The 26,206-nt window shown below is 45.4% G+C and overlaps 7 protein-coding genes across 7 annotated transcripts; 3 read left to right on the forward strand and 4 right to left on the reverse strand.

Moving 5' to 3' along the window:
* The first annotated feature begins 7,315 nt into the window (after positions 1-7,315).
* On the forward strand, positions 7,316-9,650 carry K441DRAFT_655668 (HET-domain-containing protein). The gene is made up of 4 exons (XM_067647895.1): positions 7,316-7,820; positions 7,924-9,054; positions 9,126-9,566; positions 9,618-9,650. The coding sequence occupies exons 1-3, from the start codon at positions 7,454-7,456 to the stop codon at positions 9,551-9,553; spliced, it is 1,926 nt and encodes a 641-aa protein (XP_067507247.1). The 5' UTR covers positions 7,316-7,453; the 3' UTR covers positions 9,554-9,566; positions 9,618-9,650.
* A 961-nt stretch (positions 9,651-10,611) lies between these two features.
* On the reverse strand, positions 10,612-11,073 carry K441DRAFT_675136 (uncharacterized protein; the record flags this gene model as incomplete). Its single annotated transcript, XM_067650827.1, has 1 exon — positions 10,612-11,073. The coding sequence occupies one exon, from the start codon at positions 11,071-11,073 to the stop codon at positions 10,612-10,614; it is 462 nt and encodes a 153-aa protein (XP_067507248.1).
* A 548-nt stretch (positions 11,074-11,621) lies between these two features.
* On the reverse strand, positions 11,622-13,325 carry K441DRAFT_655669 (vacuolar ATP synthase subunit C). The gene is made up of 5 exons (XM_067647896.1): positions 12,950-13,325; positions 12,792-12,886; positions 12,646-12,737; positions 12,091-12,583; positions 11,622-12,030 (listed from the first exon to the last, which is right to left on the reverse strand). Exons 1-5 carry the CDS (start codon positions 13,248-13,250, stop codon positions 11,824-11,826), a joined length of 1,188 nt encoding a protein of 395 aa, XP_067507249.1. The 5' UTR covers positions 13,251-13,325; the 3' UTR covers positions 11,622-11,823.
* Positions 13,326-13,413: 88 nt separating this feature from the next.
* K441DRAFT_605802 (glycine cleavage system T protein) lies at positions 13,414-15,080 on the forward strand. Its single transcript, XM_067645382.1, has 2 exons — positions 13,414-13,795; positions 13,850-15,080. Exons 1-2 carry the CDS (start codon positions 13,428-13,430, stop codon positions 14,868-14,870), a joined length of 1,389 nt encoding a protein of 462 aa, XP_067507250.1. The 5' UTR covers positions 13,414-13,427; the 3' UTR covers positions 14,871-15,080.
* Positions 15,081-16,027: 947 nt separating this feature from the next.
* K441DRAFT_655671 (uncharacterized protein) lies at positions 16,028-16,421 on the forward strand. The gene has a single exon (XM_067647897.1). It carries the CDS (start codon positions 16,207-16,209, stop codon positions 16,372-16,374), a length of 168 nt encoding a protein of 55 aa, XP_067507251.1. The 5' UTR covers positions 16,028-16,206; the 3' UTR covers positions 16,375-16,421.
* Positions 16,422-21,013: 4,592 nt separating this feature from the next.
* On the reverse strand, positions 21,014-21,863 carry K441DRAFT_630971 (kinase-like protein; the record flags this gene model as incomplete). Its single annotated transcript, XM_067646292.1, has 3 exons — positions 21,288-21,863; positions 21,140-21,226; positions 21,014-21,082 (listed from the first exon to the last, which is right to left on the reverse strand). Coding segments are annotated over exons 1-3 (471 nt in total), but the record flags the coding sequence as incomplete, so codon positions are not given.
* A 1,564-nt stretch (positions 21,864-23,427) lies between these two features.
* K441DRAFT_370215 (NAD(P)-binding protein) lies at positions 23,428-25,003 on the reverse strand. The gene is made up of 5 exons (XM_067641441.1): positions 24,683-25,003; positions 24,323-24,625; positions 23,945-24,241; positions 23,809-23,877; positions 23,428-23,726 (listed from the first exon to the last, which is right to left on the reverse strand). The coding sequence occupies exons 1-5, from the start codon at positions 24,764-24,766 to the stop codon at positions 23,499-23,501; spliced, it is 981 nt and encodes a 326-aa protein (XP_067507253.1). The 5' UTR covers positions 24,767-25,003; the 3' UTR covers positions 23,428-23,498.
* Between the last annotated feature and the right edge of the window lie 1,203 nt (positions 25,004-26,206).

The raw sequence follows: 26,206 nt of genomic DNA on the forward strand, positions 1-26,206 counted from the left end.
CTAAACTATATATACTAGCTTATAGATTTAATATAGCAGCCGTAATTAAATTAACGGTTTAGAAGATTCTATAACTAGAGTAGTTACCCCTAGTTTTATACACTAATTTAAAGTCCCTTTATAACTGCCTAGTTAAACTAGGTATAATATAAGAGAAGAGGCTTATAGTCGACCTAATATACTTACGTTAGGCCTATAAACAACGTAAGATTATAGAGGTTAAATAGATTAGTAGTAGATACAACCTAGTAGACGCTATAACTAAGGTAAAGCCGTATTAAGCCCTTAAAACCCTAATTAATATAAATAAGCTTAACCTAAAAGTTATAAAATAGGTAGAATGGGACTAATGGAGTACCTATAGTACGCCTATAGCCTATTAGAAGGCCATACGGCTTATTATATGGCCTATTTTACGGACTATAAGCTATTAGGTAGAAAAACGGTAGAAAGCTGTAATAGAACTTAGTAGACTTACGTAACCTGCTAAATTCTGCTATATTCTACTATAGTGGTTAAATTAACTAATTACGATTTTCTATGCCGGGCATAGAAAATCGCCATTGGCTTACTTAGCACTAGCGCCTTAGCGGCCCTTAAAATCTAACTTATGGCTTGTCTATTGCCCGTTAAAAGGCCGTACGGTTTATTTTATGGACCGTAAGCAGGACTTACGGCTAGCTTGGGGTACCGTTTAGAAGGCAGCCTAGACGGCACCTTGGGGGAGATTTCCTATATATTTTCCTTTATATTCTATAGTTTTATTAAAGCAATTACGGAGGCTGTATATAGGTGGTTTCATTTTTTAAGTACTGCNAGTGTATAATTANAGCACCTNTTATACNAAACGNGTGCTTACGCGTTCGGTACACCAGGTACGCGTTTACGCGTTCAGTGCACTAACCACTCGCTTACGCGTCTGGTGCACTTATGAAGCACTAACTAATTAGGGGGGAGGTGCATTAGTATATAGACCACGTAGTCTGCTTTATACAATCGACAGTCACCATCCAAACAAGCATACGATACTACATGTATTTCGTGCCCGTGGATACGACTCACTCGTGCTATTAAATTAGTACGAACATTTACAAAGCTTTGTAAGCTTCAGGTACATATTTAGCGCCTTTTCCGATGCCTTTATCCCTCACTTCCTGTAAGTTTGTTCCTATAGTTGCTAAGGCAAGAGATAGCTCTCTTTCGTTCGCTCAAATTCCACGCGTACTCATAGGCTGCAATCTTATCAGCCTACTCTGTTGGTAGGTCTTTCCCTCTATCCCACCTTCCCTTCATTATGCATTATCGCTTCCGCCGGAGACCCTCAACAGCATTCATCACCTTTAGATCTTCTCAGTCGCGGTGATGCAGACGGTCCTGCGCCATTGAGGATACTCAGCATTATGATTCTGGAAAATTCTCCGTTAATTAAAATTGTACGACCAACCGCTCATATCATACAAGTTTACAAGCATCCAATTACCAGGACCCTCTCTTCACTGGAAACGGTCTTAGAACACCATTACTCCTTCGCCTTGTCATTCATGCAATACCTTCCTGCGAGTAGAGCACACGAGAAGGAGCGCGGTTATACTATTCAAGTATCTAGCTACACTCAACCCCAGCCGTTCACATGATTTCCCCTCGATGGACTTACTTCCGTCCTTTAAGGGCTTGCGCTAGCGGAGCAGGTGGTGTGATCATGTACTTCGGATATGTGGGTTTTGTGGGTTATGGTGCGGGAGGGTTGAGAGAAGGGTTGGTGATGTGAGACAGGGTTAGGGAGGGTGACATGTCAGTAAGTTTCTATAGTTGCGCAGGCGAGGCTTGAAGGCCACGGTATATGTCGAAGATGAAGTGGAAGTGAAGTCTTAGCGCCATTTAGGCCTTCCCATTTTCCATTACCTAAGAACTATAGAATCAGAATCAACAAATCCATAGCTCAAGCACGCTTGAGCAATGAACTACATTAAACGCCGCCTCCGAAGCCATTTTACCTACCGTAAGTATCGTTCCTACCTCTGAACAAAAATATGATATTTCCGCTCCTTACTGAAAGAAATCTGGACGGTATGAGAGCGATAGCCCTAATGAATTGTGGACGTAATATCACAGCGTTATCGTGGGCGGCAGACAGATGTTTATGAAGGTTATGGACAGAGAGCACTGTATTAGGAGGATTAGCAAGATACTATCACATGTATGGCAGGAATCGGGTGAAATACCGGGTGATGGTGTTGCAGTCAAGGACGACGCAGATCCAAATACTAGTGATCAACGGTAACGGGGGGTAGAGCAGACTCATCAGAAGCGGCAGTGCTTGGCCAAATTTCGTCGAACGGGAGCTCATCTACACATATTTAGAAACATCCTAGCTAGTATTGATGAACATTGAAATACCACTAGACGGAGGGACGGGTCTTTCTTGCTCCACAGCGACCGTGGGATGTTCTCTAGAATCACTTCTCTTGTAGTGAAGATATGCAACTACAAGCGTGGCTAGAGCAATGGAAATTGCTAAAACTCCGAGTATTGTGTTCTGTATTGAGGAGTCGAGACGGCTTATTGTGTAGGCTAGGCCGGCTTCAGTATGATTGGCCGTTAACCCTGTTGCCCGGCAAGCGAGGCAAGGCGTTTTGACTAGTGGCATACTGAATCATTCAGCTTGCAGACGAAAGGGTAGGAGAAGAATTTTTTAGGATGATGCAGAATAGGTGCAACTCACCGGGCCTCGCAGGCTATTAATACTGTTAGCTTTGACGGTGGTGAAGTTGGTGACCATGACCTTATGACGCGGGACATCTCGATGCGAAGTGTTATCGATAATGCAAGGCTGAGATGCGGGAGGTCGCTAACATTAAGCGAAATCTTTGGATTGGCTAATGTAAGACATGTTTTGAGACATGGGACGTTTTCATGGAAGGCTGACATGGATGGCAGCAACGGGCTTGGCTTTTGCGCATGCCCGGCTCCTGGGCGATAAATATGATAAAGATGTTTTGTATTACGATCCACACCGCCTGATCAAGACTTTTTGGTGTAATTAATGATTATCTGACTTTCGACGATATCGCTAAGCTCTACCACTAATATCGGTATAACTAGTTGCATTGGAAAGGGGTATATCTGGCCTGTAAGGAAGAAAATCTATACCCTTTAGGCTCTAAGATTCACTTTTTAATAAGTTTTTACTGCTTATTCGCCCTACACGTGACTCTTAATACAAAAATACCATTGGCATTACGACACGTTTGACGCCAAAGCAAGGAATTTTGCCTGTAGGTGTTTATTTTTGTTTAGGCCGGTTACTCAATTATTGAATAGCCGCTAGCGGTTCGGAAGAGTTAAATAATAGGTCTAGCGTATGGAACCAATGACCCGACAGCTCATCTCTCATGTCCTGAACCCTAACTCTTGCCGGAACGAAAAAGCCGGATATAAGCCCCACCAACCAAAATGTCAACACCACCTATTTTTGTGTACAAAATACGTATTTTATAGTTCTATATACACTCAATATTTTGCCGCGCGTCCTTCTGTAACCTTTATACAATCGTGTAGCCTTTTTGGTGTAAAAATAGGTGTAAATTTGATATATTGATATGTTGTGTTGATGCGTTGAGCCTGCCAAGTAAATCGGCTTATATCCGGCTTTTTCGTTCCTGCAAGAGCCTAAGCAGGCTTTCTCCGGGTTGTGCCAGTAGCGAGGGCGGTATGGCCCGTGTCTGCTGTTTCATGTCACTGCCGGCCGCGATTAAGGCACATCAGGCTACGTTCGGTTGTAAAAGCGTCAGATTAAATCTGAACTGAAAGTCCGACAGCAAGAACGCGTTCCTTCCGATTTGACACGCGTCTGTGGCTCTACGGGTTGCACGGACGTGTACAATCTGGAGCTCGAAGCTCCAGATTTGAACTGACGCCAAGACCTCAATTCAGATTCCATATATGGTAAAGTGCGCCTAGTTTTAGCGTGTTTTTTGGGCGGTCAAAGGAACATCAGAAATTTGTGGCTAAAGTCAAGTTGAACTGGAATTCAACCGAACGGTCGCCTTGGAATCAGATTGGAGCTCCAGATCAACTCTATTCTGAAGCCCTTATTCTGATCTGAACTTGCAACCGAACATTCCCTAAAGTGTGCGAAACTCCCGGGGCTCCCACACCTCGAGTTGCGATGGGCTTAGAAGTAACCTCCTCGGTTCGCAAAGGCCTGAGACGTGCACGACCTTATGGAAGAGAGGCGCAAGGGTAAGCGCAATGCACCGCCTTAGCATTTCATCGCACCAATCTCAATGGTCAGCATGGTCAGCATGGCTGAGTTGCTTGTTCGCCCCGGCCATCCCCTGCATCACATACCTCTGCATCATTGTCATGACCCTTCCCTCACTGGCATTTTGTTGAGGTGAGCTCTGTGGACATTAGGTTGAGAGGTGTTTGCCACTACTTCGGAGCGGATACCTGCTCTCACAGCTCTCATAAAAGAGGCTGTGCAAGGCTGGCGGTAGAAACCTATAACCCAGTTCTTGCATCTCCTCTCATTAATTTCATCCTTCATCTCCTACTTTTACTTCACCTCTCTATGATGAGTAATAGGCCACAAGCCCTGAACAAGGTCTCTTTTAGCTTGTTTTCCCTTGCGGCCCGGCGTCATCCATATTCAATTAATTAACCAAGGCTTTATTCCCTCAGTACAGCGCGTATTCCGTGCGATTCCTTCCTCAGTGAGACAAATACATCTAGATGCTTCAGAGCATTTTCATATCATTACCTTTATTAGGAAAATCTCATATACCTCCATATTACACTAATGCCTTCGTCTTCCTAAAAAAGCGTGTACTCGAGAGGATCCTGTGTATACTGCTCTTAGAAACATTTCGGCACTACCTAAGCTGACGTTTTCGCTTTTTGCAGAGATGAAACACCTACTATTACCTTCTTGCTGCCTACCGATCCGTGGCTAGATACTGAGAGGAAGGATGGCAGAGATATCAACGCGGGAACAAAGGTTATGCTTTATGCTAGTGGGCATAGCCACAGCATTTAATTTGCAGTGAAGAATGGTAGAGCTCAGCTTGGTTCCGGAAGACCGTTAGGTCTCGGAAGGACTGTTTACGTAGAATTAGTCCTAGGCCAGATCAACGCCATGCCACTTGAACATGGAAGCTGATCTAAGGTAGGGTGGAAAAGCCGAGGCCTGCCATTAGAAAGCGGGAGATAGAGAATAAATGTATGCCACCGCTACGCAGTAATCATCCACATTTTCTGCTTTCTCCGCAAGCTAACCTTCCCATACTAGGAGAGACTCCCGGACTCCACAAGGTCATGCTAAGCTGATGATACGCAGAGCAATCCAGAAAAGAAGCCCTCCAAAGCCCTACAACACTCACCCCTACAACACAACATTGACAGTACCACTGAACCACTGAACCACACACCCAACCCCAACCTCAAACTCTCTCCCAACTATCCCCCTCACCTCCGCTCCCACTCCCGCTCCAACCCCTATCTCGTGCGCCGTCCGATCATCCCCCCACATCTCCTGCGGCGGCGCCTGATAAGCATAAACCCCCGCATCGCCCTCCACCCTCCCCTTTTCCATCCCCAACTCCACCGGTGGCCCCTCCACTCCCTGCCTTCTCCTCCTCCACCACACCGCCAACCCTACCAACCCCGCTATCGCCACAATCCCCTCAATCCCCGCGCCTACACCGATCCCGGCTTTCGCGCCCGTGCTGAGCTCACCTGTTGCTGTAGAGGGATGAGAGATGGATGAGGGGGAGGTGGGGGATGATGAGGAGGGCGCGGCGGTGCAGGCGGCGGTGTTGTGAGCGTTCAGGGAGACGGGGTAGCTCTAGGCGGGAGTCGGGAGCGCGGTGTGCCATGTCGACGCGGTGTACTGAGGCCCGAAGGGGGTGTTGTGCAGGAAGCACTAGGCGGCGGGGTCGGTGATGGCGGAGGAGGGACGGCGGTCGAGATGATGATGGAGTTGGGGTCTGCTGGCTGGGTAGTTGTTGGGATGAGGATGCTTGGGTGGTGGAGGATTTGGCTGAGAATGAGGTGGGGGTGGTGGGAGAGGAGTGAGAGGAGGAGCTGATGACTGGGGCGGTGATGTTGACGTGGTGGCTCTGCCAGATGTTGTTGTCTGTGTTGTCGTAGAGGTCGAGGTAGAAGGGGGGGTGTCGGCGGGGTTGAGGCCGCCGATTGAGACGGTCAAGTTGTAGGCTTGCACGTAGAGTGTTAGATCTCTATACGGGCGAGGGTGATCAGTAAAATCAATCTCTCGTTTTGATATACGGAACCAGGCTGGGAATGGCGGGGTTTTATAGACGGGACAATCGAGATACTCGCCGGGATTCGTGATCACAGCGTAAGTGTTACGGGCACCAGGCGCATCCTGCCATGCGATTAAAGATAGGTTCGCAATGCTTGCGGACCAGCGTAGCTCTTGTACTGAGCGTAGCTCCTAGACTTGGTTCGAGGAATAGACGCTAGACGTGCCCATGGGAGGCAGGTTAACCTATGGGTTTGTAGACATTTTGACAAGAGAAGAAACAGAAACACAACAGTGAAGAGAAACAAGTTTTCACGTCATGAAATGGCAGTTAACATTGCGATTGAAGACACGAGGCCGAAAGAAAAGAGACCAGGAATATTAAAGGATGTCCCCACGGATGGGAACAGTGTGTTCCTTATCCCATGCTTAAGGCGGGCAGCTGCAAGAACCGTGGTTCGCGCCTGGTTTCCTATCAATCATATGTTAACAAGGCTGAGTTTAAATGGCGGACAGCGGGACGTTGTGCATGGCTAGTGTAAGTTAGTGGCTAGAATAAATGAGGCTAATCGAAGGATTGGCATCCTTGCGGGGAGAGGCGAATAAACATGCAAACACCCCCAAAATCCGTGAGCAAATTCCTGTTCGGCCGCTTGGCCCCCAAACACATGTCATGCGCAGCGAGACACCAGAACTAGACAACATCCTCGGGTGTCAAGTCAATGAACGAGTAAAAAGCAATTGTTGAACATTTCAGTATTCTGTGTACGAGGTATTGTTCTAAATTCGATCGGCGCTAAATGAAAATGGTATGTTTATTTAGCATGATTAATGCCAGAGTAAATAGGAAAACCAGGCCTATGCCAAGCCGTTAGGCTAGATGATTGCCCATGAGTTTGGAAGGTTGAAAGGAGTAATTCGCATGGCCAATGCTTTGGTATATTTACTTACACCATGGTATTTAGCACCCATTTCGGTTAGTCAATCCTGCCCCTCCAGCTTCGGCTCAGCTTCCTGCTTCACAGCCACTACTTCGATCCATCCTCTGCCTATCCTTTGCCTAACCTCTACGCAAGTGCTGCTCTCATTGCTACGCAGCCTAGCTAGTTGCTTATACAGCTTCCTTCAACAACCGGCATACCGAGTTTTCGCTACCAGGTCAAGCAGTTTTTATAACACTATAGTGCCATGCTTTTGAATAGGAAATATATCCCCCCTCCGAAAAGCGATGCTACTTGCCAGCTCTGCCAGGACCTCAGGATACGACCCGTAGATGGGGTCAAGTATGGATCCTTGGGCATTCGACTCCAAGACCTACCCGAGGCTGCCAAAGCAGGCTGCTTCATTTGTGGCATACTTTTCGAGTCGGTGACAGATCTTTTTGCACCCCTAAAAGGATTCGCACCGCTCCCCAATGAAGAGGTGTTCGGTATCACAATTAGCTCGGAGGCCAGGCCAGAATCCAATGGCCAAGGATGTCCACTGGCTCCTTTAACGATCGCTGTGCAAACTGAGCATGCCTATGTTGGTGAAATGGAGTTGTATGCTCCAGTAGGTGAGCACTGCAGGTTTTCTTACCTAAAATACTTCGTGGGATTCATAACCCCACTGCGTGCGTATTTTTTAACCAAAAAACGCAGAAACTGATGTATCCTTAGGCAAACCATCTTGCTGGACCCTCGTCGGGCCCGGCCGTGACATAGCAACGGACGCCTCATCTACCTCCTGTATGTCTCTCGCTTTAGAATGGATTAAGCAGTGCGTAGAAGATCACCCTCGCTGCAGTAGGGAGCCTCACCCACTGCTGCCGTACCGCGTCCTAGACGTTGCCGACGGCAAAGATCCGCAATTACGTGTTAATAGTCGGCAAGACCGAGGGAATTACGTAGCGCTAAGTCACTGTTGGGGTACTAAGGAGTCCCTGAAAACAGTTACATCAACCCTAGACGAGCACTTAAACGGTATTTCTTTTGCAAAGTTCCCAAAGACTTTCCAAGATGTGATTGTGGTTTGTCGACGACTTGGAATCCCGTACCTTTGGATTGATTCCCTTTGTATCATTCAAGACTCTAAAGACGACTGGGCCACCCAGTCAGCTCAAATGAGCAATATCTATTCCAACGCCATTGTCACAATCTCCGCGGATGCAGCACCGGATAGTCATTGTGGTTTTCTCACGTGCGAACAGAGGACGATTCCGGTCAAGCGATTTGAAGTTCCTAGTTCAGGGCCGGAGAGGACTGAAATCTGTATCCGTAAGAAGGGGGCAGGAGATCGGGATTCATTCAATCACCATTTCTGGAGAGGTCCCGCGCGCAGCCCCTTGTCGAGGCGTGGCTGGATACTTCAAGAGAGTGTGCTGTCCCCGAGAATATTACACTTCACCGCAGAAGAACTGACATGGGAATGTGCCACCATTTCGCGGTGTGAATGCCAATACGGACCGCATATTTTCCCCTCTTCCAAGCCGCTCAAGCTGAGAATTGATGACCTGCCATTCCATAGAAGATGGGGGACTTTGGTGGACAACTTCACGGATCGCCGCCTTAGCTACTGGGCTGACAGGTTACCTGCAATCTCTGGTATTGCACAAAAGATGCAGGCCTCTACTAAAGCGAAATACTGTGCAGGACTCTGGAGTGATGCCTTTCCTCGATGTTTATTGTGGCGAGTCTTGGATCGGCACGAAGACATGCCTTTCAGGGCATGTATTAGCACGCGTATCGAGCCATATCATGCGCCAACTTGGTCTTGGGCTTCAGTCACAGGACGTGTTATAATACCCAGTGGCGACAATAACACGGCCATGCGCCAACTTGGTCTTGGGCTTCAGTCACAGGACGTGTTATAATACCCAGTGGCGACAATAACACGGCAGAACCTTCCGACATTGAAGTTGTCTGCAAACCCGCAACCCCCAATCCATATGGCTCTCTCCTGAGCGCAGAGTTGAGGATAAATTGCTTTCTTATCCCGATTGAGATCTTCGAAGGACCATCCCCTGAACATCCAGGTGCGAAGATCCATTGCTTCTCTGAAAAGATCTCAGAAGGCGCAAAGCTTTGCGCTGAACTGATCCCGGATGTGCAAGGAAGTGGATATGAAACCCGTTTCCAAGATCCTCATTGGGCATTGATGGCCGGAGGGTGCTTTAACGATGGCTTAATTGGCCTGCGGGCAGCTGTTTGTCGTCCAGGTTCATATGAGCGTGTTGGACTTCTTGTTACCAACGGCAGCTTCCAAAAATGGCTAGGCATAGCCGTAAAGCAGGAAGCGGTTATCGTTTAACTAATTGCGATAGGTATTATCAGACTTCCAGCCACTAGCCTAAGTTGACCTAGATATTCAACAGAATGTCTCACCAAATTAAGTATAGAAGTACGAGCTAGACCGGGTTGAGGGAATCACGACGGGGCTGGATGGCCTGACTGCACTAGGAGTTGAAGCAGGTAAGGACGGAGATCCGCCCGGGTGATTTTGTGAAGGTAGTATGAGATGGTGGTTACTGAGCATTCAATTGTGCCAATCGGTGATAATCGTCAAGGCGTTGTGTAAAATTTAAGCTGCTAATGTAGCTACGATAGCGGCTAACTACGCAGAGAGCGCGGCGGTGAGCGGGGGGGTTTCATTGTGGTTGCGGAAAATTGGTGGGTAATGATGACGAGAAGTGAGTAAGATATCCAGCGATGAAGATGGTGGAACTGAAAGAGGTGGGCCAGATGCGGAGATTCGTACCCGATATACACATTCACACGCGACTACCGTATATATATAGACAGGTCAGCTTAACCTGTGACAAACGGCTGAGTGAATGGCGTTGAGCGGACTCGACGGCGCCCCAGCATAATTAGCTGTGTTAGCGTGCTCCATACCGAGCGTTTCGTGTATCGGAGAATTAAAGTGCGGCTTTCATGCGGGACACATCCAGGAACCAGGAAGCGGTATTTGGGGAGCCAATGGCTAGGGTACACCAAGGAAGTTTGCATTGGCCTTGGACAGTGGCCTAATCGGCACTTACTGTATTTGCTTTAGGCAAAGCCCCAAGCTCCCTTTATAGGGGCTCGAAGAGAGTTGAGTCGAGTGTCGAGTCCAACTGAGGATCGACTGAGGAAACTTGGGGAGTGATCTGCTCCACTGCTCCGAATCCTTTCCCTGGATGTTCATACAGAAGAAACCATACGCAACGAGAATGAGTTTATCTGCCTCTTTGGCAAGCGTATGTATGGCCCGCCAATGTAAGTCGGCAGCGGAGGAGAAAGTGACCATTGCGGCTCGTCTCCGTATAGCTCCAACGCGGCGGGTTCGGCAAGCTTCTTCGAGGTGATGAATGGTCTGTGCTGCTCTGGTCACCTCGTGAGGTCAAGATTTGGATCTGCCGCTTCAGCATAAGTGATCGGATTCCAATCTGTGGACGAGTATGTATATCCTGGGCGTTTCCAATATGTTACGTCTACTACAGATGCAAAGGAATTAGTGACAACAATGCTCTTGATGGTGGGAACTTTGAGCGCAGCAGTGAGGATGTTGGCAGTACCGTGAATGGCAGGGAGGAGCAGGTCTTTCTTTATATCCTGCGCGCCAATCACCAGCGGTGAGGCAATGTGCGCGATATGCGTAACGTCTTGTATGGCGCCATCAAAGGCGCTAGGCGCAATGAGGTTTGGGACACGGACCACTGATAGACGTTCGCTCGAGATTGCCTTGGAGAAAAATGACTCTAGACGATTCGGAGCGGATGGTGGCACGAACTCTGGGTCCATTTGGTAGAGCGAGCAGATGATCCACGGCGTGCTGGGCGACATGGCCATTAGCACCTATGACAAGAACTATGTCTGAAGGTTGGAAAGCCATGTTGGTCTGAAGTCGCCAGTGGAGTGGGAGAGCTGGTTGGACTGATCTAGAGAGGGCGGCGTGTCTAGAGATCGGAAATGGCTCCATATGTGACTCGAAAAACCATCTTGACTTAGCCATTTGACGAATATGTTGGTGTTCCTAGGTTATCTCTATAAAGTCCGACTTCTCGTAAAGAATTCCTTACGAAAACAGACATATGCGTTTTCCGTTTGATTCCCAATGTGTTCCATCGGATCACTGAATAGGCATGGCGAGAAAATGGCTGTGGAGCTCTATGCGGAAGAACCTACGGAGCTCGATCGCTCGAGACGATATGCGTCACCCATGTGCGTCGCTGAGCTCCACATACTGCCCCCTCACACCCCTACCAATATATCTTAACAATACTCCTAGATCTTTCAAGTTGTAAGATTCGAGGACTGTACCAAAGGGTGCCTTCCTTTACCTTAGATGAGACTTCCTGATACAAGTCAATTTAGCCGGTCACGGCTCTTTCATTATTATGCGGAATCTGGCTCTAAGTAACAGAAGAGGGGGTGACGTATTGGCAATAGTTGTCACAGGGTGATGCTTTGCTTTGTCACCGAGTGAACTGAGATGTAAGGACGGCTAGAAAAATATTTCAGCATCATCGACTAAGGTATTGCATAAACCAGCTAGCGCCCATTAACATTCAAACAGATTTAAGGGGACAATCCTCCAGACTACGCAATTTCGAACTCGTAGTAAACATAAGCAGAGTACTCGGCCGCACTATCGCCAATGTGTCCCGCCGCTTGCATCTCCGTTGATATGGCTTGGTCATCTTTCTTGACACGTCCCTTGCTGTCACGGCCAAAAGCGTTGCCGCCGAGATACGAATACTTGACGTCAAGGGAAGCCTTGGCCTTCTTGGCAAGCTTTGAATTTGTCTGCAATTGTCGATCAGCTACGCCAAGACTCATAAACCTCACCTCTAAGATATTTCTTACCTGTACTAGTCCACATACAAAGTTCAAAGGCAAGCCGTACCTTAGGACAGTCTCCACAAAAACACGTAGCGCTAGCACATGTATCCAGATCATCGCACTTTCGCTATATCCCGTCCTTCCTAGCCTGAGTGCTTCACCCCATAACTTTCTTTCATCCTGGCTCAGCTTGTCTACTTCTCTCACTTCTTCCTCTTTGCCGCCAGCCTTGTACTTGTAGTCTCTGGGTGTCCATCTCTTCTCTCGACACTTATGAATAAACTCGGCACTATGCTTTTTAAATGTAACAACCGCGAAAAGAATGAATTCGTCATCTGCAGCAACTTGGCTAGCGGAGCGGGGTACAACCATAGGAGCGAGGGTTTCGTAGGAGCGATGGAAGTCTTTTGCCATAGCATTTGGGACGGCAACGAGATGCGTTTCGAGGTATTCAGAATCTCGAATGAGTTGAGAGGGGTTTACTATCGATGCAAGTGACCGCGTAGAGAGGTTTCCACTGTCGAGCAAATTATTAGTTGTCACCATATCTCGGAAAAGAAAGTTTGCTAGGTATCTCACGTCTGTCTCCGTTGTGATGCCGCTAGGTTGGTCTTGACCTGGTTGTATTGATTGAATTTCGCCTTGACATCATTATCAATACCGGCAATATCCTAGATGTGCCATTATAAGTTTGAGTTACCCTGCCTTGTGCCGTGCCTTCGAACCTTTTGTAAAGAATCTATCAAATCCGCTATAGATTTCTCCCGCCTGTACTTGACTTTATTCCATTGAAAGGTGCGCAGATACTGGTCCACCGGTTCTGAGAATAGCGGTAAGCGAATTGAAGTTTTATGACGTGGCTGAGGAAGCTCTAAAAACATACTGTCATTTATTGTCTTCTGCTGTGCAATCTTGTCTTCGTCTCCATCTAGGATGCTCCGCAGAGAGTCCCCCACCTTGTTCACCACACCTTCACAAGCCGTATCGAGCTTCGCTAGGTCATCCGCTTGCTGCACTAAAGCATCAAGGGTTCCGATCTTGAATGTGGGGATCGCAAAAGGGTATGTTGTGCCAGAATCGGAGGTTACCGCAGCTCGCAGCGCCGTCAAAGCCTCGTCGCGATCGTTTGACGGTGAAATCGACGTTGGCAAGGACACAAGAAGGTACTTGGTGCCTTTGGACATAGCGGTCGTGTAGCGCAGAGCAGCTGCAAAGTAATTGCTAGGGTTTGTATGGGTATGATATGGGCTGGTATCGATTATCGGCGCAGACCATGCTCAAGCTCTCGGCGCGAGATAATCCCGCTTTCGTCACTCGAAAATGGCGGGCACGGCAGCACAAGCCGAAACTCCACACAAGTCATGTCCGCTAAAAGGGGAATAAGGGCGTTACAGCCCGCTATCAATGGCATTGGGAAATTTAAACCATGTTCGAACTATAATCGAAATACTGTATGCTATCTTCGTACCTCTCCACTCTTACCACTAAGAGTTCCGACAGTGTTAGCATGGAAACCCGTGCTGCACCAGTCTCTACGCTCTGCTTCCTCTAAAGCTCAAACAAATAAAGAGCCAGCAAAGACACCTCTCTATGACCTTCATGCTGCTCATGGCGCTAAATTTGTTCCCTTCGGCGGTTATTCGATGCCTGTACAATACAGCGATATGGGCGTTGGAGAGTCTCACCATTGGACCCGCGAAAAAGCAAGCCTGTTTGACGTAAGTCACATGTAAGCACTCTCTCACTATCAATTCAGTCTAAGCAAGCAATTGACTTCCTTCAGGGTCCAACACGACGTCTCCGGTCCCGGTGCAGACGCGTTCCTCTCCCTCATAACACCCTCGTCTATTTCCTCCCTCAAATCTAACCATTCTACTTTATCATGTCTCCTCCACCGGGACACTGGCGGAATTGTCGACGACACAGTTATCACACGATTTGATAGTTCTCATTTTTATGTGGTCACAAATGCCGGCTGTCGAGCAAAAGACTTGGACTATCTTACCTCGGAGCTGGCTGCTTGGAAAGAAGCGGGCAACCCGAGCGTAGAATGGAAGGTACTCGAAGGCCAAGGTCTTGTTGCACTGCAAGGCCCGCTCTCCGCCTCTATACTATCTTCCATTCTCGCAGAGCCAAACAAAATAAACCTCAATGAACTCTATTTTGGCCAATCGAAGCACGCGAAGCTACGTCTTGCCAACGGGGAGATATCCCCAGACGTACTCATTTCTCGCGGTGGATATACGGGTGAAGATGGTTTTGAAATCTCAATTCCCGGCCCATCCTCGACAGCCATTACGGCATCGCTCCTTCAATCCGCCTCAGATACGCTGCGGCTCGCTGGTCTAGGCGCACGCGACAGCCTCCGGCTCGAGGCTGGCATGTGCCTCTACGGTCACGATCTTGACGATAGCACTACACCAGTCGAGGCCGCTTTGTCATGGGTTGTTGGTAAAGATAGGCGCGCTGAGGGCGGTTTTCACGGCTCCTCCGTTATTCTTTCTCAACTAAAACTAAAAAAAGACGGCGGCGTTGGCGTGACGAGAAGACGCGTGGGACTTGTCGTTGAGGGAGCACCGGCGCGCGAGGGTGCTGAAATTGTGGATGCAGAAGGCAATGCAATTGGAAAGATAACTTCGGGCTGTCCGTCACCGACTCTGAAGAAAAACATTGCAATGGGCTATGTAAAAGATGGGTTGCATAAGGCTGGAACAGAGGTTGGCGTCTTGGTCAGAGGGAAGCGAAGAAAGGCAGTAGTGACTAAGATGCCATTTGTGCCAAGTAAGTATTATCGGGGTGCGTGATTTAACAAACGCCATGTCGGATGAATTTACGATTTTTGGGTGGAAATGTGGATGATCTAGCGCTCAACGCTCTAGATTGATGATCAGCGTATTGGTGTTACAGCTACACCTCGCCACAATTTATTCCTCTTTAGACACCTCAAGGCAATACTTTCACCCTGAAAACGTTCAATCAAGCCGGCAGGAAAATCACTCGTGAACAGATTCCCTTTTCCACTCGAGAGATCAGAGCATCCTCTTTATGTCCAATTGCTCTGTATGCAAGTACATCCTATTGGAATTCTTGCAGTTACGGCCACGCCACTCTGTATGTTGGCTAATCGCCAATAAACGCACTCTAGATGTTTTAGAAATATACCCAAACAGTCCCCCCCCCATTTTCTCTGTAATAGTCGTAGTTTTTCTAATTTTCCTTCCATATTATCGATTTAGTGTCGCTGATGAAGAAGGCCCACCAATGGGACGAAGAAAAGGCTTGGTATGCGTTGGCAACAACGCCTACCAATAATTTCATGCCAACAACACTCAAAAATTATGTTTTGAATGGTGCCTTGGATTATTCTTTCCAGATTATGAACAAGGTATTCCAAGCTACAAGAGACGTATCAAGAAACTTTCTTAATTAAATGCTTCATACACGTCTACCCCGGGTTGACATGAAACCCCAAGCTGCTAACGATGCGAAAAACGAGTCATATTTAGGTGCCAAATCACCACGCCTTCAAAATGACAGCCCTGCGCCTGGATTTGGTACACCCGAATACTACAGCGCCCTCGTTACTTCGCATATCTTATCTTCGCGAAGCGCACCAACAACTGCTGCGAAACATAAGCAGCTTATCAACAGCTTAGTCCCACTTATAGAAATGAGCGAGATGCATATTTTGCTAGAACTAGAGCATCTGTTCAACGAAACCTTAGAGAAGCACACTATCTCGCAATCACAACTGTCCCGGGTACGAAGTCTGTTGAAAGCACTTCGTGAGTCTAAATCCATCCAGAGATCTAGAGATGTATCTAACTTCGCACCATAGCACCATCTATGATAGAGAAATTTGCTCAACGGAACGAGATTAATACCATTGCCGTAGCCAAGCCGTCCATACAAAACTCACCCAAGCCTACATCCGGCCTTCATCGCCAACCTGATGGCAAGCAAGCCACAACTTGGCGATTTTGGCGTCGAAGAACCAATGATCTCGAAGCTAGCGATCGTACAAGACCAGCATTTGAGCAGACCCGGAAATTTGAAAATTACAGCAATGTGATGAACTTTAACAAGAGACTAGGGATGGCATTGTTCGGAGGTCTTGTTCTCATTTTGCCTATGCTCATCATGGTATTGCATCCAAGGAAGACCAAGAGCCTGATCACTTCAAGCATCTTCACTATGGCTTTTGCACTTGTCCAAGCATTCTGGGCAGATGCGAAAACCGATCTCGTCCTTTCTACTGCCGCTTATGCGGCTGTTCTGGTGGTGTTTGTGGGCGTGACTGTACAATGAAAAAATCTGCGGCTAATATGAGGCATCTAACTTCCAGTATTCGGAGAATATCAATTAGACTTGAACCAATTAAAGTATAATACAGCCGCAGCAGCAGCCTGGATCTGACCGATCTGATTGATCTGGTGGCTTTGATGTGTGTTGAGCTCTTCTCGGATCTGCTTGGCGACGTAGTTGAGGTCTTGCCTCTGTTGGGCGCATATGGTGATTTTCATGGGGATACGTTTTAGAAGGTGGGTTAAGTCCCTACAGAATAGAAGTCAGCTTTAAACATAACAGAATCACTCTGTAAATGTTCGAAGTATGTAAGCCCTATCCATACCAGGCCTGACGGGCTAGTCCGTTGTGTAGAAGTGTCTGATGCCAGCTTATGATCAGAGTTGCTGATAAGCAATTCAGATTGCTCGGATTGCTTGCTTGATTGTATTATACAATCAATCTTCAATTTAATCTGGAGGGTTTAATTTAGGCAATCAATCTATTAAGGAAGGCTTAGATTGATTGATTGATTATATATTTTATATATATTTTATATAAGATCTTGGTAATAGGCTTTTGGTCGAAGGTCCGAGTGCATAGGCGCTAAGCCTAACGTAGCAGTTGCTAGGCCTAATTGAATTATTTTTCTGGGCCGAAATTGTACACTAGGGTCCTCGAATTTGCACCGTTCCTAATTTAAACCTTAACACCAGCGTTAAATAATTATTATTTGATACTGCTATAATAGCAGAGAAACTATTACAGGCTAATATTAACGCGCTAAATATAGGAAATAGGATTAACGCTAACCTTACCCTCTCCGAAGCTGTTGCTCCTACTAAAACCTCTATTAAGATTAACAGCGACTCTAAAGATAACGGGATTAATTAATATAATGGTATTAACTAGAAACGACTACCTAACCTTATAAAGCCTTATTATAGCCTACTACGGACGCCTAGCTAGATATACAAGTATAAATATTAGTTACAAAGCAGGGTTAACAATAAGTAAATTATCTTTATTTGTAAGTACTGCCATATCTACAAGATTATTAACTGCGGAGGCTAAGGCTGGTATAACATTATATAAGCAACTAGTGCTGCTACTACCCATCTTAGGCAGAATAAGAAGGGCTATAGAGTTAATAAGCATAGCAAGATTATACCGGCCATAGAGGCTAGGCAGAGTACTCTTCTAGAGCAAGTTATAAGGAGTAGCCACTACGTCTCTTAAGCAGTTGCTAACGCTCTAATCGGTAGCTTTAATGCAGAAGCTTTTAAATAGTCAGCTATTAATTAGATTATAGAGAATAATTACCCTCTACGCGAATTTAAGACGCCTGCCTTCTATAAGATATTATAACTCACAAATCCTAAGGCTAAGCGGGTTCTATAGAAGAACCATTAAGCCGTTATAGATTTCGTTATAATAGAGTTTAAAGCCTATATTCCTGTCACGAGACGAGGTCAAGGAGGCTCTGAGAAGTCGTAGTATTGACTAGGTACACGACAGGATGTTGCACGAAGGTGCAAAGAGGTGCGAAGGCACCGTGGCTCTATATACTGTGGGTGCCAAGGCTCGCCTATGGCGAGCCCTTGGCGGTGCTACGGTCGGAATCCGTGACAATTCCATCCGTAAAGGAGTTCCTCTCTACTACACAGTTACAAATCCACATATCTTTTAATGGCTGGTTAATACCAAATAGCAGATACGCTCTTACGGGTATATGGGTTCATTACCTTAACTATAAAGGCAAGATTCGCGACTATATAATAGCCCTACCAGCCCAACTCGGCCGTTACTTTAGAGAGAATTATATAAAGGTTATTAGAAGCGTTCTTAATACATTTAATATTATAAAAGAGTAGCTAGGCTATTTTGTTGTAGATAATAAATCTAAAAATAACACCGCAGTAAAAGGCTTAGCTATTAAGTTCAACTTCATTACAGCTTACCGTTACGGCCGGTGCGCCTATTATATACTTAATCTTATAGCCCAGTAAATTATATAGTTAAAGGACAAGGACTTATTTAAGAATGATAAGAATATTCCTATAAGTAGCCTTAGCCTATTCTTTTACTGCTACTAATTTAGGCCAGGAAGAAGAGAAGTTTCTTACAAAGTAGCGAAAGGAAGGTGCTCTTAGAGCCCTCTATAATCTTATTATTTCCATTAATACGGCTTAATAGATTAAGCTTTTTAAGTCCTTCTAAATTATATAAAACGTTCCTCCCAATTTAAACTTTAAGGTTAAGTAGCTAGTTAAGCCCATTAAAACGCGCTAGAATAGTTACTTTAACGCCTTTAAGAGAGCCATAGAACTACAGCCTGCCCTTAATGTATATTAAACCTTTAAGATTAACAAATTTAAGAAGAAGAAGGTAGCGTCTTAATCCTTTATAAGAAGCTAAGGTTAAAAGCCACTGGAAATAAAGGCACGCCTCTATATTAAAGTTAGCGGAATTACTATATATAATTAGCAAGTCGTAAACAACTACCTTAATATTCTTTGCCCTTTTTACAAGGCTACAAGCATGCTTAAGGGTAGAGGGAAGATAGGCTCGAATGGTGCCATCTAGGAGGTTATTCCTACATTTAATTGGCTACTTATAGTTCTTAAAGAATAGAAGGATCGAGTTACTAAAGCTATAGAGGAGGACTACCCCAATTAGGAGGCTATGGAAGATTATATTAAGATTAACATTAACGCGGCCTAGTTAAAGTTAAACAAGTATTTTAAGAAGCTTAATAAGACGCCTATCTACTATACGGCAGTAATTCTATATTCTTACACTAAGCTCTTCTATAAGAACGCTTGGAAGGATAGGCCAAATTGGCTTAAAACAAACGACGCCAATTTTTAAGCTCTGTGGGTAAAATACAAAGCTCTTCCAAATGAGGCTTTGGGCGAAGCTTTAGATAAGCCTATGTTATTAGCTATTAAGCCGCCACGGAAGAGGCCACGTCTCTATACAGCCCGTGACTTATACGTTAAAGTCAATACTAGTATAGCAGAGGGCCAAGCCAGCGACAATAATAAATATAAGACTTAGAAGAAGATTAAGCCACTTAATAAAGACTACCCTCTAGCGCAGAATCCTATTAAGTATTGGTGGCAGCTTCAAACTAAGTATCTACAACTTAGCCGCATGGCTCTTAATATACTAACTATTCTAGCAGCAAGCACTAACTACAAGTAAGGATTTAGTAAGTGTGGCGATTTATTAGAAAAGCGTTAATCTAAGTTACTGCCTATAATAATTACTACTCTTTCATGCAATCGATCTTAGAAGAAGATAGGCTTTAAAAAGGCTATAGCTGTTCCTACTATACCTAAAGGCTTAACACCACGCCAAGATCCGAATATACAAGCTCTATAAGCTACTGCTGATATATAAGCTAGCGCACAGGCAACCATAGAAGCCGCTTCACAGGCTACTCGCGCCTCACGAGCTCGTACTACATCACAAGCTCGTACTTCATCGCGAGCTGCATCGCAGGCTTCCTCTTATAGCTTTTAAGCTACATCACAAAACTCCTTATAGGCCTTATCGCGAGGATTATCACGAATTATACCGGTAACACTATAATCTTCTAGGTAAAACGGACGGTTAGGAGGACGGTTAGCATTACGTTAAAGGATATAATAGATAAACAGTAAAGGAGTAAAGGATTCTGGGCGAATTCGAGGCTGTTAGAAGGCAAATTTTAACGCTGCGGCGAAGCGCTGCCAAAAATTCGATAAGTCTATATATCAATTAATCAATCTTTAATTAAGCCTCTAAAAAAGCTAACCAATCAATCCTCAATCAAGTCGTGAGTATTGATTTATACAATTAATCAATTTCAAGACCTCAAGATTGATTGCTTGCTTATCAGCAACTCTGCTTGTGATCCTTTTCATGGTGGCTGGGTCTTAAATGTTGATGTTCATCTGATTCGGAATTGTTCTTTATTTCATCTTTCAGTCGTAAATAGTCGCCACCCTACTTCGATGTAAGCTTTCCTCCATTTAAAACAGTCGAATGGATAATACCTGTTCAATAATGTTTGAAGACGCATTAGCCGTCACATTTTGGCGAAACTAGGAATGGTGAAGTCAGCACATCAGCACGCCAACAACAGAGAAGAAGTGGAGATGGCTACCCATTCCGCAATTCTACCCCTGTCATTCTTAATAGGTGTTTGGTAAGAGCCGAATTTGATAGGAGATATTTGATAAGTGGGTTTGCAGTGCGGACACTTCCACGGCTTGTCTGTTCCAGTAAAGAACGGCCCTGCTTGGCATTGACTGCAATACAGTCTCTCTGTTATTCCAATGCCAGCACGGACTGAAGAATTAGAATATTGTCGCGCTTTCTTGCATTCGACGCAAAAGAGGGGGTTGTTGGATTGCGACGAATTATCAGCAGCACAGAGTTCGTAGTAGAGGTGATAGGAGTCAATCCTCTGCTCCTGGTCGTGCTCAATTGCCATATAACATAGGTCAATAATAGCCTCCTGAACGTATGAGTGCTGGGTCGCAGGAGGAGGCTCCTTGGGAGTTTTCAACCACTGTCTAAATTCACCGATATGCTCACTGTACACACGCCCCCCTTTTCCGAACAGAGGCCACGCCGACTTATCTTTAGGGTATATCTTACGGAATGCAGCGATCATCTCGAGGTAGATACAGCCAAGGGAAAACACATCCGCCTTTCGGTTATGCTTGTTGCTGTCCTTCATCTTTGTTTAATGAAGTATCATTAGAATCCAATTAGTCAAAAGGACTGGAGATCTTACCTCTGGGGCTGCATATTTCTGGTTACCAGTAGCTGGACCCCTCGAATAACTCTGATCGGAAGGAAACACGCAAGCTAGGCCAAAATCCTTTTATTAAATTAGCGTTTAGTAAAGATATCATAAAGAAGGTGCAGTATCCGGCACATACTGAGAAGATAAATTTGTCCTTGCGTACAAGAATGTTTGCCGGCTTAATATCCCTATGGCGAATACCTTTTGAGTGAAGGAAGGCGAGACCGTCCGCAAGGCAACCGAAGCCGCGGCTGAGAATGTTGAACCTTTCACTCGTCCTCGAAAATTTGTCATACATTTTATCAAGAAAGTCGCCAAGATGACACTCCGCAACAGGAGAAAGGATAAGGTAGTAATTAAATCGATAATAATACGCGTCAATTAACGTTATTAAGTGAGGATGGTTACTTTCGCGGAATATGGAAAGACTTTCCAACTCCTCTTGGAACATACTTTCTTCTTCTTGCCGCTTTCGAGCGTAGGAGGTCCCTTTGTCATAAGGGCCATCTCCATCATATACCACCTTGTCTACAATTCCGTAGCCGCCTGCCCCAAGACTTGCCTTGTGTTTCCAGGGTATATCTTTCTCTTCTTCGTACTCAGAACAGCTAATAGGTGCAGAGCCGGGGTCAGCTGATATGATGGTTTGGGAAGAGGAGGGCTGGGTTTCTTCGGCATCTTGGAGATGGCTGGCAATGCTCCTCGAATAGCGATCTATTTTAGGGCGCTATGTTAGCAAGAGATATTTCCGACGAAGGGTACTAAGTTGTAAAATGAGACAGATCATTATACGTACTTGTAGCCATCCGCAGCTCCTAGTATAACTGGAGATGGTGCCGATGTGAGGGGCCTTTTGGTGGGAAACGTGTTGACCGCAAATTGGCACCAAAAAGACCGGTCCTATTGGCAGGGCCAATTAGGACAATATATAACCTTAAATTCCGGTCGACACACCCCTCAGGGACCAGTGGCTCTTACCGTTTTGGTTATTTGACCGGGTTTAGTCGCTCTTGAATCTAGTTGCCGCTGAAGGCCACCCTGGGCCCGCTTTTAGTCTCCGACGGATTCAGCGTCTCATTTCGCGTAGATCTCACAATGTCGTAAAATTTGAATTCTTTCCTGATGGGATTCGAAATCGTGTCGTCTTGTAGTCGTTGGTGATTCTTAAAATACGCTCGAAGCCACCCGGGCCCATAACTGTTGACCGCTAATTGGTACCAAAAAGACTAGTCCTTTCAGTGGCGCCAATTAGAACAATATATAGCCTTAAATTCTGGTCGGCAAAACGAGATAAGAATAGATATGATTATCCTTGTAAATCAGAATTCAGTGTAGGGACAGGAAGGAATCACTTCTAGACAATTTGAACGGCACAGCTGCTCGTCTGTTAAAGAAAGAAAGTTGAGTTCAGTAAGTTGCTAACAACCATGTCGGTGCCTGTGTAGTGTTCAACATGTTGGTAAAGTCAAGGATAGAAGACGGTGAATAGTGCTGCGGAGTATCTGATTATGTCCGTTGAGCAGATGCAAGAAATAATTGAAGAACTGGAACGACCTGATGTGGTTTCGCAAAGAGCTGTCCTAGTCGAAAGCGATATTACCCCGCGTATGTGGCCGGAAATGCCTTGAGAAAAAGCAAATACAATTAGATAGACACAATTTCAAAGATGAACTTGGAACCGAAAATTTGCTGATCGACTACTTAAATAGAACTGGAATCTAGTATTTGAGTAAATAATTTTTTCTAATAAAAACTGAAGTGTTTAATGAGACGATTCGATGGCAAATTGCTCCATGCCTCTTTACCAATGCAATTATTTCATAATGAATTTCTCATTTGGCAACCGCAAAGCATGACAGAGTCATGTCAAACAAATCCACGATTTGAAAGAGCTCTGCATACTTGCCGTGACTAGAAAGGCTGTAGGTTAGCGCGCTTGTGTGAAGACGTGATTCCGGATTTAAATTATCTCGGTCCAGACCCTTCTGCCGAAGCTTCGCCGTCGCGCTAAACGGCTTTAAGAAATTATTCGTTAAGGTCTAGTGTGAATCTAGATCCTGTAAGATGGCACAGGTCGATCATGCATGACCACCCGCTAGTGGATTTATATTACGTTGCATTAAGGTTGAAGCGGTTACAACTCTTGAATAAGGCAGGAAAAGCTTGTTCAGGTGCTTTAACACCAAAACCATACCCCTGTCTGTAAAACCTCGTCACTCATAATCAAAAGTCATCTCATTGTCCAATATATGGAATCAGAGTAGCGCAAGAACACCGTAACCCACAAGAATATTTATCAAAAGCCGCAATCTGCAAAGCGGTCCAACACTGTTAGCACAAACTCGTCCTACGTATACTTCTTCGTCTCCCTTTCACACCAATCCCAAAGCCTCTCCGCCCTCCCTTCTCCTCCTTTAGCCTCTGGCTTTATAACCTTTGCTAATGCGCTGTTGTACTCGCCAATACGACCCCAAGGGATAACGTATGCTCCATTGTTATCTAGCGTGATATCGGGCGACCAGCCGGCATAGAGTTCGGTGTATCCACCAAGTTTAGGCGGATTTGCCAGTAATTTCTTCAAAAGAGTGGTTAGCACTTCGATGCTAAGCTAGATGTTGAGTGAAGATGGAGGCTTTGAATTATACGGGTCGGCTTACGATAAATATACTTTGGATTAAACCAGCAGTTCTCGAGAGTTCGGATTTTAGGTGTCCTGGATTCCATGCCTAGCAGGCTGGTCAGTTTCGGACCTCGCGAAGGGGTACATCTGCTACGAGTAGAAAACAAGCTCACAGTGCTGATAATCCCGTCCTTGCCATATCGCCTAGCGGCTTCAACGGCGAACATCACGTTCCCACTCTTACTTTGCCCATAGTTGAGCTCCGGGTTCTTCTGAACTTTCGGTGCCCCATCCTTGTCGATCTCAACGCCTCCCTTAGGCGCGGATAGATCTGCGGCCAAAGAGGATGCCCAGGTTATGCGTACGCTACCTGCTGGTGCCGTGGCTGCGGTTTTCTGTAAAATGGGTAGTAGAAATTGCGTGAAAAGGAAAGGACCTATGCAATTAACGCCCATCTGGAGATCATAGCCCTAAGAATGTCAATATCCGATATGGGATAAGATCGCTTGAAGCGCCCCCCTCCTTCCTTCCCATAGTCTTAGGGTACTTACCTGTTTGGTCTTACTTCCTGCAGGCGGCACCATAACACCTGCATTGTTCACTAGCACATCGAGCCGAGATTCCTTCGATAGAAATTCTTCCGCTGAGCGCTTAATCGTGCTCAGATCGTCTAGATCAAGCTGTAAGAACTCAATCTTTCCCGTCGAATTTGCAAACTCAATTTTCATTGCTTCAATGGCTTTTTTGGCTTTGCCTCCACTACGCCCCGCTGCGTAGATCGTGGCATTTTTCTGGTAGAGGATCTTAGTGAGCTCCAAGCCGATACCGGCATACCCACCGGTGACAATATGAACCTGGGGAATAATCATTAGTTTGAGAATGTTCCACCTATAGAGAAGGGAAATTTGAACTTTGCCCGACTGGTCCGGTAGATTTTCCTCAGTCAGAGTTGGTTTGGGGATAAAGTAAGTCTGCTTGAAAAATGCTCCAGCCATGGTGATTGTGATTCTTGGGCGTTTATGGTATATCGTGCTCAATAGATTGAGGAACGGGACGAAGTGCTATTGGAAAAGGAGGTATTCTCCTGAGTTAAGATTACTTATAATGATTGTTGCTTGCTTCCATCAGACTGTTGTCGTATTTTATATTGTTGCGGCGCGGACTTGGCTGCTCGGAGCAGGTATGTCCGACCGGAGGGAGTCGGAGATTCTCAATATACGAGAAAGATGACACCAAATGATTGTGCTAGCGTAATATTATGAAGGCTAAAAAATGGTCATTAGATATATAACATGTGTTTAAAAACTAGACAGAGAGAGGAGAGTAGAATGTGATGATTACGATGGTTCTACTTCAAGAGCTGTCTTTGATCATGGGAAAGCAAGACTCGCAGGCAGAAAATAACTTAGAATGTTTGGAATGAGAATCGTTCTAAGATTTCTAACCTTTGAAACCTCGTGGAGACGGCTTATTAAATAACGTATCAGAATATGAATTCATAGAGCTCTGGCGTATGATATACACTTGGCGGAGTTTTCTCCCCACATGTAAATAAGGGAGACTTGAACCTTATCTTTAAATAACACCCCCTAGCACGCAGTACCCAAGTTGAGAAAGGGAAGATGGAAACGGCAGAGGTGGAAGGAGGCTTAACGCGTTAATCGCGTTGGGAACGCGCCAAGACAACCAAGGCCCTTAAAAACGATAGTTACGAGAGCGATACAGAAGATACGGTTTATGTAGTAGCAGTAGCCCCTGGCGTACCACGACCAAAGCGCACGGGGAAAAAACTACGCCCTAAGAATTAAATAGGGTTAATAAGAAACCGCGTAATAGCTAAAAAGAGAATAGAGCAGCTGGTAATAATAGCTACTACGGTAAACTAATTAATAACTAAGAGGATAAATATAACATTAAATATGTAGATTAAGGTGCTAACTAACCTAGTTACGTTACTACTAGGGGTGTTAGAGCAGCAGAAAGAGGCATAAGCGAACTAAATTAAAGTTATTACCGAAATGTTTATAGAGCAGATTAACGCGCTTAGAGCTAAGGTTACGGAGAAGATGGAGGTAATCTAGACCTAATTATCAAACATTTAAGCACCACTAAGCGCGGCTCTGTTATACGCAGATATTGCCTATACGCCGCTAAGCAGTTAACTAAACAACCTAATGTCCTTCCCGTTAAGGAATACTATGCTATTAACTATTACTAACACGCTATACTATATAGTTAATATATTTAGAGTTAAAGAGGAAAATAAGAACGAAGTATAACTGGGGGTAATTAGGTAAGCAATTAAAAGTAGTATATATATAATAGAAGGCCACGAGAGCTAGCGCTGTATAGTAGTGATTAAAGACCCTAGGAACCCCGTACGTATTAGGATAACTTATAAAAATAATGCCGAGCTTTAATGTATAAAAGAAGCG

This window comes from Cenococcum geophilum (assembly GCF_001692895.1).
Source record: "Cenococcum geophilum 1.58 unplaced genomic scaffold K441scaffold_9, whole genome shotgun sequence".
Lineage (NCBI taxonomy): Eukaryota > Fungi > Ascomycota > Dothideomycetes > Gloniales > Gloniaceae > Cenococcum > Cenococcum geophilum.